The sequence below is a fragment of the Neofelis nebulosa genome, chromosome 17 (assembly GCF_028018385.1).
Source record: "Neofelis nebulosa isolate mNeoNeb1 chromosome 17, mNeoNeb1.pri, whole genome shotgun sequence".
Taxonomy (NCBI): domain Eukaryota; kingdom Metazoa; phylum Chordata; class Mammalia; order Carnivora; family Felidae; genus Neofelis; species Neofelis nebulosa.
The window spans coordinates 48,022,618-48,041,919 of NC_080798.1; the positions used below are offsets into that span (position 1 = coordinate 48,022,618).

A 19,302-nucleotide genomic window follows, 5' to 3' on the forward strand; every position below is an offset into this window, starting at 1 on the left:
TAACCAGAAGTCGTGGCTGAAATCCATTTAATTTTTTGTTGTAATTACTTAAATAATAGTCTGAGAATTTTCAGCCTAGACAAGTACAAGCTTATGAAATACATTCTGAAAACAAGTTTTTTCTTTTTTTGTCAAAACTGTTTTATAATATACTGTTGAGTCCATAATTTATTTGTTTTATATATATCTTGAATGCCTTCTGTATCTCAAGTACAGCATAAGTACTGGGGAAACAGTGGTGATTAGGTTACAGTCTCTGTCTTCAAGTAACTTACAGTCAAATTAGGGAAATAGACAATAGGTAATTGCAACGCAGTTTAATAAATGCAGGATTTGGGGGTGCCTGGCTGGCTCAGTCGGTAGAGCGTGTTACTCTTGATCTTGGGGTTGTGGGTTCAAGCCCCACATAAGGGTGTAGTGATTACTTAAAAATAAAATCTGGGGGCGCTTGGGTGGCTCAGTCTGTTGAATCCGACTTCAGCTCATGTTATGATCTCATGGTTTGTTTCTTCCATCCTGCCTTGGGCTCTGTACTGACAGCTCAGAGCCTGGAGCCTGCTTTGGATTCTGTGTCTCTTCCTCTCTCTGCCCCTTCCCCACTCACACTCTGCCTCAAATAAACATTTTAAAAAATTTAAAAAATAAAATCTGAATGAGTGAGTGAATGAATGAATGAATGCAGGATGTTAAAAATATGCATAGGTAGCTAACTGCACCATACAGTACCTGGGGGTGGGGTTGGCCTTCCTGGAGGAAGAGGTGATATACCCAGGCTATACCTATAAGAAAAAAGAAGCGAGATATTTAATGCTGTCAAAGTTTTAAACAGTGTTCGTGGAGAAATAAATATCTTCCAAAATACATTTGATAAAAAAAAAATTGGGGAAGATTTGATGCCAGAAAAATCCATCTATACCATGAAAGTACTCATTAAAAATCATGTTTTCAAAAATGAAGACCATATGAAAATGACATTTGATATAATTTGAATGAAATTATATATATCATGTAAAATTATATCATTTGTACTATAATTTGAAATTATATGTTTGATGTAATTGGAAAACAAAGCTATTTTGATTCTGATGATATTTTACACATTTTCTTAGAAATGTGATAAACTTAGAAAAATTCATGGAGATTTTTTTTTTTTTTTTTTTTTTTTGAGAGAGCAAGGAGAGCATGAGCAGGGGAGAAGCAGAGAGAGAGTCTCAAGTGGGTCCCATACCCAGCAAGGAACCTGCCTCGGGGCTCTATCTCATGACCATAAGGTCACGACCTGAGGTGAAATCAAGAGTACTACACTGTATCTGAGCCATCCAGGCACCCTTAGAGATTATAATTTGTGTGAATGTTTATGAAATGAGGTATTTGGAGCTTATAGAAGACAAGCAAGGACAAGATTACTTCCTTCAAAGAATTTGAACAATGGCTTTTAAAGTGAATGCAGAATCTTAATCCTGTCAGATTAATTCCGTTGGCCTCAGATATGTTCCTGTAAAGTGAAAACAGACCATTGACAAGTCATATTGGCTTATGAAGCTATTGGGAGATACCAGATATAATACTCTGAAGCTAATGAATTTCTCCTAATCTGATGACACTCTTATTGTTGGAAGTCAAAAGCAGGCTGATACAAAACTTAAAACTCATTAAAGATTATGAAAATAGGTTAGAAGTAAAGATAAGAATTAAGAAGAGATCACACAAAATTAAAGTACTCTACAGATAATAAAACTAAATGGAATTTAGGAGCGGTATATTAAAATGTATGTTCTATACTGAATAATAAGTCCACTGTCAAATCATCTCCTGAACAGTGTTTAATTACACAGGCATAGTCCAAATCTTCTGTTTCTTTTTTTTTTTTCTTTAATTTTATTTTGAGAGAGAGCACGTGCATGTGAGGGGGGTAGGAGCAGAGAGAGAGAGCATAGCCCCACTCAGAACTTGATCTCACCAAGTGTGAGATCCTGACCTGAGCCTGAATCAAGAATTGGACGCTTAACCCACTGAGCCACCCAGGTGCCCCCGAATCTTGTTTATTTTGGACTACTTTGAGAATCTAGTGTAGTTCTGGGTGCTCAGTAAGAAACTGGCTGAGATAGGGATCCTGCATTTCTTCTTACAAGTTAGATCCAAGCAGGGAGTAGTATAAGAGAAAAAACAGGAGATTTGGACAGGAGAACACTTTAAAAATGTATTGTTAAGTAAAATTTAAAAAGAAAATTTAAAAAGAGTGGGGTTATTAATATATATAACATTTTTTAATTTGAAAAATGTAGTTTATTGCATTAAAAAGGACAAGAATACGTTCCACCAAACTATTATAAGAGATTATCTTTGGTAGTAGGATTAAAAGAATTTTTTTCGGGGCGCCTGGGTGGCGCAGTCGGTTAAGCGTCCGACTTCGGCCAGGTCACGATCTCGCGGTCCGTGAGTTCGAGCCCCGCGTCGGGCTCTGGGCTGATGGCCCAGAGCCTGGAGCCTGCTTCCGATTCTGTGTCTCCCTCTCTCTCTGCTCCTCCCCCGTTCATGCTCTATCTCTCTCTCTGTCTCAAAAATAAATAAACGTTAAAAAAAAAAAAAAAAAAAAAAAAAAAGAATTTTTTTCTGTTCATCTTTATTTTTCAGGTTTTTTTTTTTTTTTTTTGAGTATACATTACTTTTGTAATCAGAAAGAAAACAATTTTAGTTTACTGAGTTTGGTTACTAAAAAGTATTTATGAATTTTCTATCAGTAGACATTTATGATATATGGAGGGGCTCCTGGGTGGCTCAGTTGGTTAAGCCTCCAGCTATTGATTTCATTTCAGGTCATGATCTCACAGTTCATGAGCTCAAGCCCCATGTCAGGCTCTGCGCTGATTGTGTGGAACCTGCTTGAGATTCTCTTTCCCTCTCTTTCTCTTCCCCTCCCCTGCTCATGCTCTCTCTCTCTCTCTCTCTCTCTCTCTCTCTCTCTGTCTCTCTCTCTCTCTCTGTCTCTCAAAATAAATAAACTTTAAAAAAAGAAATTGTTTATGATATGTAGAAAGGGAAGGATATAAATTTTATGTAAAATAAATACACATATAAAAATTTTGGTAGGACATAAATTTTATATAAAACACATATGCATATGAAAATTCTAAATATGAATCTCATTTAGCAAAATGAGAAAAGTAATTTCAGATTGGTGGTATTGTTGATTTATTTTCCAAACTTTCTCCACATTATGGCAGTTTATTATTTTTATAATTTTTAAATCAATAAATTATAAATAAATCAGAGCAGTTTGTAATAATCTAGATAAAGATGTTCGGCTGTCTGAAGACATTTTGCTTGTTGTGTAGAAAGCTTTGCTTAGTCCCGTAGAACAATGTGATTTGCTTATATCACAGTTTGTGGTACATGGCTATACATATAGTAAGCACTCCTTAAATGTCTACTAAAGATGGATTATGTTATTAATAGGTAACTGTAGAAATTTAACACTGAATGGAATCTTAGTCATGATTTAGTACTGTATAGCTGAGGATATTGATATCCACTGACATTAAATATCACAGTATTTTGCAACTAGTCAGTGGCCAAGCAAGTACCATAATAATCTTCCAACAGTGGGCTAGTGCTGATTCAGCCACTTCCCATAAGTCAGATAATGTTCATACCCACAAGATCTAGCAGCTATAAGAGAATCAAGGAAAGCTTTAGTCCTTGAAACACAGTGAGAAGCAGATGAGGCTGAGATTCAGCAGGAACAGTCACCTTGAGGAGCCGTTCCCTTTGTTGGTGTCTGGCTGTTTCACTCTGACCAGTCCTCTGGCAGCAGACCAGGTCGCCGCTGCACTCTGTGTGTGGCTGCTATAAAACTGGCTTGGCATCTTCTCATTTTGAGTGCATTGTGCTATGTTGTTATTTGTTTTTCAGCAAACTGAATAAATTGGAGCAGTTGGAAGAACTGAACCTAAGTGGCAACAAGCTTAAAACCATTCCCACGACCATAGCTAACTGCAGAAGGCTTCACACCCTTGTCGCACACTCCAACAACATCAGCATTTTCCCAGAAATTCTGCAGTTGCCTCAGATCCAGGTACTTTTATGTGATGGAATGGTGTCCTGCTGGAGAAATGGCAGGGTGTTCTCTTCTCATAAAGGGGAAGCAAGCAGCAGTTTGGGATCACAATAGATTTTATTGATTCCTGGGAAGAAATGAAGTTTCCTTTGGGGATACACTAGGGGGCTGAGAGTTAGGGAGTTAAGAATTCACTCTCTGTGATGTATTTTCTTTTGATTTCTCCATTTTCCTCTCAGTTTGTAGACCTAAGTTGCAATGACTTGACAGAGATCTTGATTCCGGAGGCTCTGCCTGCTACTTTACAAGACCTTGACCTGACCGGAAATACAAATCTGGTTCTGGAACACAAGACGCTGGACACATTTAGGTAGGAAAAATTTTGAAGTTGAATCCACATGTCTCTTAGTTCTACCAGCCATGTGTGGATCTCCTAAAGCTCTGTAGAGATCTTGATTAAAGGAATAGAATGAATTAGGCCATAAAGCCCCTCAGTCTCTCGTTTAATTCAGTTATGGATGGATAGTGTATCCAGTAGACAGCCCATTTATATCAGAACTCAGTGTCATGGCTACTGCTCAGCCACACCCACACACTGAATATTTTCACGTAGACATCTTAGGTGACACTGATTACATTATATTACGTCATCGAAGAAATGATGCAGGCTCATTCATTGCACCAAGACTTTGTTGTATCAGAATATTTAAGTAGACAGTTGGCTAAAACTTTGAAATCTGTTGTGCTTCGTTTTTCATTGAAATGAACAGTATCAGCTGTAGCAATATTTGGCCCCTGTTTCTTCCTCCTACCTACCCCTTTCCTTTCTCCTCCTTCTTGGCCAGTAGATCAGTACACTACTTTCATGCAGTCTCTCTGTAAATGAATCTTGGTCTGTCAACAGATGATTTTATAAAAACACATGTTCTTGCTGGGATAGTTTTTGTAAAACACAGAAGGATATGTGGTTTAACCTTCCCTTCCTGCACTTCCCACAGCCATATCACAACCCTGAAAATTGATCAGAAACCTTTGCCAACCACCGACTCTACAGTTACATCAACCTTCTGGAGCCATGGACTGGCTGAGATGGCAGGGCAGAGAAATAAGTGAGTATCTTGGCCATGGAGAGAAATGAAAAAGGCAGCCCCTGACATCTGATCTGATGCTGAAAGCTAGGCCATGTTGTTCTCCTCTGGGACATAAACAGATCATAGAATGCCAGCCTCAGAAGGTCCCCCTGAGACTGTGATGCAGTGTGACAAACACAAGATGAATGTACAGTCCACAAAATACCAAACAGCCCCTCTCAAGGCTAAAATGGTGACTGCTACTTTCTTTACCAATTACAGCTTTATCCTCCTGCTAATCTTCTTTCCCTATAGTTAAGATTTACTGAGATAGCCAACCACAGAATGGCCCCATGTTCTGATAGCACCCAGTCTTGGATGGTCCCCTATTTCATTAGACCGTCCCCAAAATGACCCAACAAAAGCCCAAATCCTATAGTAGATTTTCTCCAACACGCTCTTAACCTATTCACCCCAGAGTTCCATGGTACACATTCTCTATTTCTGCAAAGCATAATAAACCCAACTTGTCCAACCGTCATTGTGCTTCTCGGGATCTTTGGCTGAAGGATGTTGGCCATACTAGTCATTAATCATTGCTAAAGGAAAACATTTCCAGCCTCTGGCAGCATTGCAAAGCTAGTATGTACTGCTCCTGAGTGGGGCTGAATTCCCCCACTTCTTATGACATCACCTCTTTCAGATGCTACTTAATTATCTAATACTTATTTCATGTGTAGATTAGAATTTACTACTGTTCTTTCCACCCTCAACTAATACTTTTCAAAGAAGGTTCCCTGGAGAATAACGCTTTTACCATAACTTTCTTTGATCTTTGTTTCTTTCATATTTGTGTTACAGGCTGTGTGTATCTGCCCTAGCTGTGGATAACTTTGCAGAGGGGGTGGGAGCCGTGTATGGCATGTTTGACGGGGACCGTAATGAGGAGCTCCCTCGCCTACTCCAGTGCACCATGGCAGATGTGCTTTTGGAAGAAGTACAGCAGTCAACAAATGACACTGTTTTCATGGCTAACACCTTCTTGGTGTCTCACAGGTAAGCAGGTGGGTTGAATATTCTCTAACTCAGTTCTGCTTTTGGAAAACTAAATCTCACTAAGCCAGAAGGTCAGTGTCTAAATTACAGGTATAGGATCAAGGTGAGATCTTGCTCCTCCTGCTGTGGCTGTTCTTTATATATCAGCACCGAGTAGTGTGGGGACTTTGGTCCTTTCACCAGCCTGGGGAGCCATCTGTTTTCTCTGTTGAACCCAGAGGCCACTGAGGATCTGGGAAGCCCAGAAATTGGGAGCAGAAGGTTGTGTGTGTACAATGTAGTTTGTACATTTAGGGGAAGGAAGATGGCATAAGCTTTTGTAAGAGTCTTTGCAAAGAGTCAGCGACCTACAAAGGGTTAAAGTACTGCTCAGATTTGTGTATTTAGAATACTTATTGAGGATTGGCCAATTAATCTTTTTTTTAAATTTTATTTATTTTTTTAAGTTTACATCCAAATTAGTTAGCATATAGTACAACAGTGATTTCAGGAGTAGATTCCTTAGTGCCCCTTACCCATTTAGCCCACCCCCCCCTCACACAATCCCTCCAGCAACCCTCAGTTTGTTCTCCATATTTATGAGTCTCTTCTGTTTTGTCCCCCTCCCTGTTTGTATATTATTTTTGCTTCCCTTCCCTTACGTTCATCTGTTTTGTCTCTTAAAGTCCTCACGAGTGAAGTCATATGATTTTTGTCTTTCTCTAATTTCACTTAGCATAATACCCTCCAGTTCCATCCACTTAGTTGCAAATGGCAAGATTTCATTCTTTTTGATTGCCTAGTAATACTCCATTGTGTGTGTGTGTGTGTGTGTGTGTGTGTGTGTGTGTGTGTGTGTATATATATATATATATATATATATAATACCACATCTTCTTTATCCATTCATCCATTGATGGACATTTGGGCTCTTTCCATACTTTGGCTGTTGTTGATAGTGCTGCTATAAACATGGGGGTGCATGTGTCCCTTCAAAACAGCACACCTGTATCCCTTGGATAAATGCCTAGTAGTGCAATTGCTGGGTCATAGGGTAGTTCTATTTTTAGTTTTCTGAGGAACCTCCATCCTGTTTTCCACAGTGGCTGCACCAGCTTGCATTGCCACCAACAATGCAAAAGAGATCCTCTTTTTCTGCATCCTCGCCAACATCTGTGGTTGCCTGAGTTGTTAATGTTAGCCATTCTGACAGGTGTAAGGTGGTATCTCATTATGGTTTTGATGTGTATTTCCCTGATGATGAGTCATGTTGAGCATTTTTTCATGTGTTGGTTGGCCATCTGGATGTCTTCTTTGAAGAAGTGTCTATTCATGTCTTTTGCCCATTTCTTCACTGGATTATTTGTTTTTTGGGTGTTGAGTTTGATAAGTTCTTTATAGATTTTTGGGTACTTAACCCTTTATCTGATATGTCACTTGCAAATATCTTCTCCCATTCCATCAGTTGCCTTTTAGTTTTGCTTATTGTTCCCTTTGCTGTGCAGAAGCTTTTTATCTTGATGAGGTCCCAGTAGTTCATTTTTGCTTTTGTTTCCCTTTACTCTGGGACGTGTTGAGTAAGAAGTTGCTGCGGCCAAGATCAGAGAGTTTTTGCCTGCTTTCTCCTTGAGGATTTTGATGGCTTCCTGTCTTACATTGAGGTCTTTCATCCATTTTGAGTTTATTTTTGTGTATGGTGTAAGAAAGTTAACCATTTAATCTTCTAAGCCACTTAAGGGCAAAAACTCTACATAACCAAACTAGTGAAGATCTGTTAGTAGCTAATATTACATCTTGTGTATCAGGTGGGCTCTGTGAAGGACACGCACAGCTGAGCAGTGGTGACCTTGTCTCGCTGAGGTTGAGATGGAATAGCCTGGAGCCCAAACCAGTTTTGTCTCTCATTATAACATAAAGCAAAGATGCTGGGAAAGGAGTCTATTTTTCAGTAATAGAATTGAGCTAGGAGCTTGGTGAAATAAAGAGTTTAGGAAAGAGAACTTGGTTTATGAAGCACCTCCCAGAGCCAGCCAGAAGACCAAGTCTTCCTCATACCATATCTTTAATTTTCCAAACAAATGAAAGAGGTAGGTATTTCATCAGGCAAGTTTCTCAGAGAAATATCTTGCTGAGGATCTGCAATGAGCACATGTCAGAGCTGGAATTTGCAACCAGATCTTTCTCCTAGCACCTGCCCTGTGGTTAGCATTGTGTGCCATGTGCTAGGGAATGGATGCCATGTGTATGGGAGATCTAGAAGGAACAGTGTGGCCCTCCTTTCAAGGAACTTGAAGACTGAGTGAGGGGTTGTTCCAGGAGCCGCACCTTCAGCACGACCAGAAACTTGTTAGACTTGCAGATTATTGGGCCAGCCCTTTACCCACCCAATCAGAACCTCTGGGGGTGGGGCCCAGCAGCCTGTTCTAAAGAGCCCTCCAGGTGATTCTGATGTGCTGAAGTTGCAAGTGACTTGAATGAGGTCACTGCAGTCTAGGATCAGACCCAAACAGAAGCAGTAGAGAAAGATGTATGTTCACTGTCTCCCCTAACCCCAACCTTTTTGTAAAATTTCTTTCCTCAGTCCACTGAGCATGGAAGGCAGAACTCTTCACCATCATCTGTAGCAAGAGACTGCCTTTAGGTGGATACAGGTGAGGCTGGTTCACAGTCATGTGGCAGAGAAACAAGGAAATCACGGACATGAAGGACTGCCGCTTCTAAAACTAGCTACCATGTCTTTGCTTTCTTTTCTTTTCTTTCTTTTTTTTAAAGTTTACTTATTTTTGAGAGAGAGAGAGAAAGAGAGGGAAGGGCAGAGAGAGGAAGAGAGAGAATCCCGAGCAGTCTCTGTGCTGTCAGCTCGATGCAGGGCTCAAATTCATGAATTGTGAGATCATGACCTGAGCGTAACCAACTGAGCCACCCAGGTGCCCCTGTTTTCTTTTCCTTCTTAACAGAAAATTGGGAATGGCTGGACAGAAGCTGGGCTCCTCCGCTCTCCTTTGTTATATCCGCCCTGACACTGCTGACCCAACAAGTAGTTTCAGTCTGACTGTGGCCAACGTCGGCACGTGCCAAGCAGTCCTGTGCCGTGGTGGAAAGCCAGTGCCACTCTCGAAAGTCTTCAGCCTGGAACAGGACCCGGAGGAGGCTCAAAGGGTGAAGGACCAGAAAGCCATCATAACAGAGGTGAATTTCACTCATTGCCAGTTACTTCTCCCCAGATCTAGTGAATGCTGTTCTACATACAGGCAGTGAAGTTCCATTTTCTTCCCATCAAGCCGTGTAAATTGTATCCAATCCAGATAATAGTATTAGAAGAAAACCTAAAGAGCAGTTAATGACTAGCAAAAAGAAAAGGCAAATTAGAAATGAAAAGTCTTAGTTTGCAATCCTTCAGATTGATAGCTGGCATGTAAAATAAATGTAAATGTCTCCCTTGGTTAATTTTTAATTCCTCTGGTTTGTTACTCTAAACAGAAAAAGAGAGAATTCTACAGTTTGACATCCCTGTTGTGAAATGCAAAGTTTCAAAATATTTTTCCTGTGTATACTGTGTATGGCTTAGTATGCTCTGGTGGGTTTTTTTAATTTGTTTTTTTGTTTGTAATGAAGTATCAATATCTGTGCTATTTTATAGCTTCTCTCCTTTTTTAGTAGAGTAACATTTTTGCTTTCAAAGAGACTTTAGCAATTGCATGTGAACACTGTTTACTACAAAGCAGAATTCTCAGATGCTTTGCCCATTTTTGATTGTTTCTTTATTGTTGAGTTTTAAGAGTTCTTTGTATATTTTGGATACAAGTCCTTATCAAATATCTGTTCTGCAAATATTTTCTTAGAGTCTTTTTTTAACAGTACGTTTTGCAAAACAGAAGCTTTTAGTTTTAAAGAAGGCCCACTTACAGTTTTTTTCTTTGATGGATCATGCTTTTTGGTGTTTACAAACTCATTAGCAAACCCAAGGTCACCTAGATTTTCTTCTGTGTCATCTTCCAGAAGTCTCATGTTTTAATTTAGGTCTGTGACCTGTTTTTAATTAATTTCTGTGAAAGATGTAAACTCTGGGTCTAGATTCCTTTTCCCTTTTTTGCATGTGGCTGTCCAGTTGTTTCTGCGGCAGTCATTGAACAGACTGTCCTTTCTCCATTAAGAAACTGCTTTTGCTCCTTTGGCAAAGATCAGGGGACCTTATTTGTGTGGGCCCATTTCTGGGCTGTCTGTCAGAATTCTGTGGATGGGTTACGCAGATTTGACTCCACCCAAGGAACACAAAACTAAAAAAAAGTACCCTTATAATGTGGGTTGATACAAAGAAGATTCTGGAAAGCTGAGGTGTTGCTCTTAGAAAGGTCTTTCAGTCAAAACAAACAAAAGATAACTTTATGGTTAATTTGTTTTTTCAGAATTTAGGTAATTTTTCTTGGGGTGTCCTAGGCAAGCAGGAATTATTCTTATAAATGTTAGTTTAACCACAGACATTTATTATTTGCTAAGCACTTTACTCCTATTATTTTATTTAATTTTCAGAATAATCCCCATGAAAGAAGTGTTTTTATTTCTATTTTACAGATGAGGAAATTAAAATACAGAGTTTATGACAAATTCTGGTAAATGAGAGAGCCAGGATTGTTACCCAGAGAGTCACTGCAGCTGTGAAACAGATATATTGATGGCTTCAGAGGCTTTGTTTGATTTTTATCTTTTTTTTTTTTTTTTTTTTTTAATGTTTATTTTAGAGAGAGACTGAGACCGAGTAAGAGCAGTGCAGGTGCAGAGAGGCAGGGAGACACAGAATCTGAAGCAGGCTCTGACTGAGCACCCAGGCACCCCTGATTTTTCTCTTGAAAAGAAATCACCTGCATCTAGGATTATTCCTTTTCCTCTACATTTAGAATTCTATCAGTTGTGACTTGATATGCTATTCTTTCTTCATACGATCCTTACAGTAGGTAAATTATGCTATGGAATTCAGATTTTACTTTTCTAAGCTAAATAGCTTTAGAGATTATTTAATGCTTTAGCTACGAAGATTCTCTTAGCCATTTAATATCTTCCTTAATCTTTTCAGTCCCAACTGTGCCTTTAATGAGAAATCATTAAAAAAAATTTTTTGTAATGTTTATTTTTTATTTTTGAGAGAGAGAGCATGAGCAGGGGAGGGGCAGAGAGAGAGTGAGACCCAGAATCTGAAGCAGGCTCCAGGCTCTGAGCTCTCAGCACAGAGGCGGACATGGGGCTCAAACTCGCGAACCGTGAGATCATGACCTGAGCAGAAGTTGGACACTTAACTGACTGAACCACCCAGGTGCCCCAATGAGAAATCATTTTTAATGACCCACCTGAGTTTTGGCCTCTGTGAGAATACTAGTGATGGAGAATTAATGATTGTTCTACTTATTGTTTTTCTTTTCTTTTTTTTTTTTTAATGTTTATTTTATTTTATTTTTATTTTTTTTTTTTTTAATGTTTATTTTTGAGAGAGAGAGAGAGAGAGCAGGGGAGGAGCAGAGAGAGAGGGAGACACAGAATCTAAAGCAGGCTCTAGTCTCTGAGCTGTCAGCACAGAGTCCCACATAGGGCTCAAACTCACAAACTGTGAGATCATGACCTGAGCTGAAGTCAGCAGCTTAACCGAGTCACCCAGGTGCCCCTCTACTTCTTGTTTTTCTGACAGATCATCCTCTATTTAAGGACATGCCGAGGCCTGTGCTTCATTGAGAGCAAATCTCTCTCTTTTTTTTTTTTTTTAAAGTTTATTTATTTATTTTGAGAGAGTGTGGAAGGAGTAGAGAGAGAAGAAGAGAGAGAATCCCAAGCAGGCTCCCACACTGTCAGCACAGAGCCTGACTTCAAGAGTCAGATGCTTAACTGAACCACCCAGGTGCCCCGAGAGCAAATACCTTTTGAGATGCAGGTGCCTTCTAGCCACTTAATTTTAATTAGTTTTAACTTCAGTCTTGTGAACTATTTGGTATAACGACCACAGGATACTTTGTCCTTTGAGAATTCTGTACATTTATTTTTGTAAGTCCATTTAAATTATAGAAATCCTCGGAAAAACCGTACAATATGTCCGTTCTCTTTTACTGTATTGCCCTAGGCACTATGATCTAGAAAGATAAAAAAATTATACGTCATTATTGCTTGTTTCTCAGAATTTGCATTCTGCTTGTCTCCAGGACAACAAAGTGAATGGGGTAACCTGCTGTACCCGGATGCTGGGCTGTACATACCTCTACCCTTGGATCCTCCCCAAGCCCCACATATCTGCCACTCCACTTACCATTCAAGATGAGTTGCTGATTCTGGGAAACAAAGCATTGTGGGAACACTTGTCATATACAGAAGCTGTCAACGCGGTACGCCACGTGCAGGACCCATTAGCAGCTGCCAAGAAGCTGTGCACATTAGCCCAGAGCTATGGTTGTCAGGACAATGTGGGGGCAATGGTGGTTTATTTGAACATTGGTGAGGAAGGGTGCACGTGTGAAATGAATGGGCTCACCCTCCCAGGTCCTGTGGGGTTTGCTTCAACCACCATTATCAAAGACCCCCCCAAACCAACCACTCCTTCCTCCAGTAGTGGTATTGCCTCTGAGTTTGGCAGTGAGATGTCCACTTCAGAGGTGAGCAGTGAGGTGGGGTCCACTGCTTCTGATGAACACAACACTGTTGGCCTGGATGCTGGCTTGCTTCCAAGGCCAGAAAGGCGCTGCAGCCTTCATCCAACACCCACCTCTGGGGTTTTTCAGCGCCAGCCTTCTTGTGCGACTTTCTCAAGTAACCAGTCTGACAATGGCCTGGACAGTGATGACGACCAGCCTGTGGAAGGAGTCATAACAAATGGCAGTAAGGTAGAAGTAGAAGTAGATATCCACTGCTGTAGGGGAAGGGATCTTGAGAACTCCCCCACTCTTACAGAGAATTCTCCTACCCCGTGTCCCAAAGAACATGCTAGAGGATCATTTTTTGGGATCCGAAGACAGAACAGTGTGAACAGTGGCATACTTCTGCCAGTGAGCAAGGACAAGATGGAGTTGCAGAAGTCCCCCTCTACTTCCTGCCTGTATGGAAAGAAACTCTCCAACGGCTCTATTGTGCCCCTAGAAGATAGCCTGAACCTCATTGAGGTAGCCACAGAAGCACCCAAGAAGAAGACTGGCTATTTTGCTGCCCCGACACAGCTGGAGCCAGAGGATCAGTTTGTTGTTCCTCGTGACCTGGAAGAAGAAGTGAAGGAGCAGATGAAACAGCACCAGGAAGGCAGGCCGGAGCCTGAGCCCAGCGAAGAGGATCGGACCGAGCTCCCGGAGGAGTTTGACACAGCACTGTAATCCTCCCCCAGGAGCTGTGGTATCAGGGAAGGCTGTGTAGTGTCGGGGCAGAGATCCTTCCAGAGGCATTTTGCCTCTGCATTTCTAAACCATAGCTTAGGGGGTTAGAACTTGGAGCCAAAAATGGTGGGAGCTATCAGGGTCTTGCTCCGGATAAGCTAGGAAACACCATCAGTGTTAAGTTTCACATTTAACCTGCGTTGGAATTCCCAGAGTCACTGGGAAGAGAGCAGATGTTCTTCTGTATCAATCCTACCACCTGCCATTAACCCTTTCTCTCCTAGGATCATTTGAGAATTTGCCTGCCTGGGCAGGAAAGGGGCTATTTCTGTGGAGGAAATAACTGAAGATTGATTCTCTTCACTAATTGCTGCTGATGGATCTCTGTGACAGAGAAATCACCTTATATCTCAACCTAACTGATGGGATGTGATGTGACTAGTCACATGGCTTTTCATTCTTCTCTACGAGAATACAGCCTTTCGAAATGATGTTTATTGGAAATGTAGAACCAATCAAACAGATAATTTATGTATGTAATGTAATGAGAGCACTTTTCATTGACTGTGAACTTTTTATTTTTGAATCTGCACTCGAGCCAGTCTTCTTAGAGGCAGCCCGGCACCTCTGTCTGTAGACACAGTGATCATCGGGCGTTGGCACATTCTGTGAGGGGGACTAGGAAGGGCCTTGGGAAATCATTGAACTGTTGGATGTCCAACTGGGGAGAGTAGCATCCTTGGGGACGAAGATGGGGAAGGAGAAAGGACTAAAACGACTTCCCCCCCAAATCAGAAAAAAGAGATTAACTCCTTGACAAATGTGGCTCCTGTGAGGAATCGCCCAGCAGATCTCCAGAGAAGTATTTGGGGATTGGCCTCTTCCCACAACACGTGATGGAGTTGGCCACCAGCCTTCTCATATGTTGGGCCAAGGCTGATGCTGTTGGCGTCCAAGTAACCTTGCGTGTAGCAGGGGACTCTGCACAGACTGAGGTTGAATGCGAACAGATGGATGGATGGAGCTCATGGGTTAGACATGCCCCTTCTCTTAATCTAGAGTAGAGGGACAGTTTTCTAAAGTGTCGGAAATGAGTTGAGTTCACCTCTTTAATGTTTAACAGAGTACTCTTCTGAACACTGCTTATCCACCTCACATGGTTTCAGAGTACTGGGCTCAATTACTAATATAAGAAAGACTTAATTGAGAAAATCCTAAGCTTACAGAAAACCTGGTTTACTGTATTTTTTGCACATTCCACATAACCCTAGCAAAATGTAGTTCCTATTTCTGTTCTGTTGCCTTTTCCACTAGAAGATTTACTTAGGAAAACTAATTCCTACTTACTCCTACAAAATTTTGACATTGCTTGATTTTACCCAATGGGGAATGTGCTTTGAATTTTTTAGAATACTTTCACAATTAAAAAGAAATAGTGTGGGACCATTACTTTGCTTTATGAGAAACAAAATGTTAAAGATAGATTTGAGATATATATAGATGTGTCTATATCTTTTGGGGTGTTTTGGAAGTTTTTGTTAAAGCAATAGTAGAAAACCAGATGATCTTTCCACAAATGGTTATGTATCCTCATCTTCTCCAAGGCCCCAGAGCTGTGTGTGCATCAGTGGGGTACATTCTTGGGGGACTCCATACCACTCCAAGTAGCCGTCTAGAGTTCAACCCCTCAAAAATCTGAGTTTGAGTCCCCACATTGCCAGGAAAATGTCTGTGTATCAAACTACTGGTCAGCTAGTAAAAAGTTTTAGATCTCAGGTCTTGATTTGAAGTGGGGCATATAATGGTTCCTATAAAGTTGAGGTGCCGCTGGAAAAAGGGGAACAAAGAGTGTGTTGCTGCCCTATTTTTATATGGGAAAATGGGGGGAAAAATGAAGGAGAAACGAAAATGAAGAAAAAGCTCAAGATAATAGTGATGGGTGATGTAAAAACATCTTCTTACCCAGACAGCAGAACTTTTGAGTTACAGAATAGTGATGCTGTCTAAAAAAGAAAGTTACTTTGGGAATATACCACTTTCTTAGTATAGTTTCTTAAAAATAGTCCTTTATCTCTGTGAACCCTTTTCTTGTCTTTGTTTCCCACCCTACTTATCGGGAACACCCCATTCTGAAGTGATTTCACCAAAAGTAAATGCATTTGTTTTTTCATCAGAAGAACTGTAAAATTCCAAATGTTCTTTTATGTGGTAGGTTTATTTTCAGGAAACATTAGGTTGCATTGAAAATCTTTAATATAGGCTGTACCAAACTAACTACTCTTTCCTGTAACTGCCTTTCATTCATTTCCCTCTATAATTGCTCTGTATTAAAATAGAGGGTAAAAAGGCCATCGCCTGTTACCAAAAATATACAGAACTCTTGACCTATGAGGTCATTTACAGTCGTGTGAGTTGATTAGGTTGTCAGGTGGTAAAATCCAGTAATCTGTCTCCAGGTGAATGTAATCTACTTCCCAGGACTTTACCCAGAGGATGTGTTCCCCAGGTGGGCAGAGTACGGTTGATCTCTAGCCCAGAGATTCGGGCCTCTGCATGATTCTCAGGTCTCTGTGTGTATCTCCCATTTAATAGAGAACTTTAAGAGAAGTTGTGAAAGGGTATCACTCCTGCTTCTGGAGCAGTTCAGGAGTCCCATGGAAGAAGGAAAAACACATGAGTCTTGGCAGCCACGGTATTTTTATCCAAAAGGATTGGAAATATATTTGAAAATCTGAATGCTAGTATGTCATAAAGAGTCTGCCATAGAGTCATTGAATTGGCACTCCTGATACAAGCGAGGGCTTTATTATAATACTACTGTAGAGTGTGTGCAATAAGTTGATGAATTCATTTCCTTGGTGTATAGAAGAGCCAACACAAGCAGCTTGGTAATCACTGGGTGCTAATATAGTTGTTTGTAGCGAGTGCTATTTTCCGGGAGATGGAGCCAGTTAGGTTTGGTTTGTCTACTGAATATCAAACGATGCTCTTCTTTCCCTGTAGACCTTCAGCAAAAGCAGGTACTTGCAAGCCACAGGCTCACCTTCTCTATCTACTCAATAATTATTAATGAAGAGACCTCCATAAGGGAGCATTTGGCTGTTATCGATAAATGTACCAATTATTAAATAATTAGTCTCCAAGCCATTCAGTGATGTCTGCAGCATCACTATAGAACTGTGTTGCATCACTTTTTACTTCCCTCTGGGTGGGGTCTTTTCAGACTCCCCCAACCACGGAGGCAAGTTAATCTTTCTCTCCAGTTAGTGACTTTTGCCCCATAGTTGGGTAAGCACTTCCTAGATTGAGAAAATCAGCTACAGTAAATCCTGCTGTTTCCTTCATTTGATGATCATTCAATCACACATAAGCTCCTTGTATTCTAAATTTCATGCACTTCTCCCAGATGCTATAGGGTTTTCTCTCACTGTTGCCAGTTGATGTCATCCGGACAGTGAGTTCATATCTTATGGTTTTGTGCAATCATTGTTGTAGTCCTAAGACTCATGATAGTGTATTTTTGATATTTTTGAAATGTGTTAAATTTTTTAATTCAATAATATGAGCCAGAGCATGTTGCAGCAAATCTATTGTTTGTAAAAAATAACAATAACGATAATAAATAAAATAAAATGGAGTATCTTTTTCATGGCTTCGTTTTAAAATGGAATACCTATTGTTTTATAAATATTTTATTTTGGCATGAAACTGTAATTTTCTCTAATTTGTATGTAGAATTAGTTTCTTAAACAGAATTTTTTTGCCTTTTTTTTTTTTTTTTTTTTTGCTTTAGAGGAAGATAACAGATGAAACCACATTCCATGGCACTCTATGAAGCTGTGAGTTAAGGCAAGAATATTTTTGGTCACCTCTTAAGCTGAAATAGCAATAAAGGTTTTTTACATTAAGAAACCTATTCTGACTTGATTTATATGTTTAAAGAAATCCCAAAGACAGGAAACAGTCCTTGTTCACATGCAGATTGTTAGCTGACTAGAGGTAACTCAGTTTTTAAGTAATTTACAGTTCTTAAATCGTACAGCTGATGATAACACAGAAGAGCCAGTTGGATAATCCAGCTGTCTGTCTGACGTGTTTGTCCTAATGTAATGGTTTCGGTGTCAGAACTTCAGACATAGTGGTGGTTTTGACTCACAAAATACTTACAATCCAGTTAAGCCTCTAAATTGTCCTCCCACCTTCCCCCGCTGCTCGTCTCACATAATCTGGACTTCCAGGCAAGATGAGGTTCCTTTCCAAGTAACAGCCAAATTGAAATCATTTTGCAGGTTTCCTCCTTATCTAGCCGAATGAATACTTTAAAACCTGGGCTCATTACCTGTTCACTGAACACCTTCAATGTGCTGGGCCCAAGGGCACCATCTGTATACGCTTTAATGCCTGAGTTTCTTGAGACACACAGCTCCCTATTCCGGGGTGGCAGAAGTCAAATCTTCCTTCTCTGCTTTGTGTGATATGAATTCGCTGGTACACCAAAGGCCACGAGAGTACCTTAGTCTCTCAGAATATGTTCTGAACATATTGGGTTAGTTTTGTGTCTACTACTTAAAAAATTTGACTTGAGGCAAGTTAAATAGCCTTTCCAAGACTCCATTTTCCTCAGTTGTTAAATGGAAATAACACCATCTCTCCCATCAGTTAGTTGTGAGCTTGAATGAGATCGTGTGAACAAATGCTGCCTCAGCCCAGTACTGGGCCTGGTATATTGTGAGCACTCAACAAAAGGTCAGCTGTTAGGTAAGCCACTTAACCTCGAACCTTCATCTCACCTGTAGCAAGTGAACAGTAAGTCCTGATTTGCCTATCAGACAAGTAGTAGAAAATAAGATGAGGTTTGCTAAAGCCTTTGGACGTTATGAAACTCCACACGTGGAAGGTTGTGATTTACAGTGACAGATGGACTCCGATCCCTCAGAAGGAGGGGAATCTCAGGAGCAGTATTGCAGCTGCCCTGGGCACAGTGCTGGGGTCTAGATGGGTCAGAGTCCCCATTTCACGGGGAAAGCTGTAAGAGGAACATGTCTCGGGAGATAATGCGGGGCCGGGGGCAGTGCAGGAAGGCTTTTCTGGGGTGTGTGTGAGGAACGGGTTCTTTGATTTTTGCTGCTGTTAAACTTCCTGTCTACCACTCAGTTAAAAGCTGTGGGACTCTGGCCACCGCCTTGAGGCCAAGGGTGACAGTGGAAGAAGCAGCTTTCTGCGGCACAATGTTTTTATGTTAACCTAGTAATGCAGATTTTCAGTTGATTATTTTCCTCCAAGCTTTACTTTTTGTAGAAGTATAATTAGATATTTTCTCATTTCTGTATGAGGTTTTGTTTTGATCCTTCACCTTCAATAGGTTCTATCAGAAATAGCTGTTGAAAGGACAGGAGAGGAAAGGTAATATGTTCCAGGGAGGAGAGCAGTTGGGGGGGTAAGGAAGGGGAAAATGACATTGACTTAGTTTTCTTTCATTGCCATTTTCACATCTGTTGAAAGAGGCTTATGTTTGCTGATTTCTTACTAACTGTAAATTAGAGAATCTGAGATTTATGTCAAAATTGCATTGTGGAAATAGATTGTTTTTAGAAATGTACTAAGAATTTGAACTTATTAATAGTTTAACCTCATTTATAATATGGAAGTAAAACTGGTATTACAGAAAAAAACAATTAGCTATTGAAAAGCAAGAGAGCAATTAGGGAAAAAAACTGTCATAAGAATGCATGTATTTCTAGGTGCATTTAACAACTGAAAATCTGAGACTAGTAAAGTATAAGAACAGCTATAAAACTTTAGA

The 19,302-nt window shown here is 40.3% G+C and overlaps 1 protein-coding gene across 4 annotated transcripts in view; it reads left to right on the top strand.

The window, feature by feature from the left end:
- The window catches only part of PHLPP2 (PH domain and leucine rich repeat protein phosphatase 2), a 76,126-nt gene extending 58,982 nt beyond the window's left edge, over window positions 1-17,144 (top strand). For all 4 annotated transcript variants that reach the window (XM_058708828.1, XM_058708829.1, XM_058708830.1 and 1 more), the window contains 6 exons: window positions 3,913-4,075; window positions 4,297-4,427; window positions 5,056-5,166; window positions 5,989-6,183; window positions 9,120-9,351; window positions 12,345-17,144. In XM_058708828.1, coding sequence (XP_058564811.1) covers window positions 3,913-4,075; window positions 4,297-4,427; window positions 5,056-5,166; window positions 5,989-6,183; window positions 9,120-9,351; window positions 12,345-13,499 — 1,987 coding nt within the window. In that variant the 3' untranslated portion in view covers window positions 13,500-17,144. The remainder of the gene's footprint in view (window positions 1-3,912; window positions 4,076-4,296; window positions 4,428-5,055; window positions 5,167-5,988; window positions 6,184-9,119; window positions 9,352-12,344) is intronic.
- The last annotated feature ends 2,158 nt before the right edge of the window (window positions 17,145-19,302 follow it).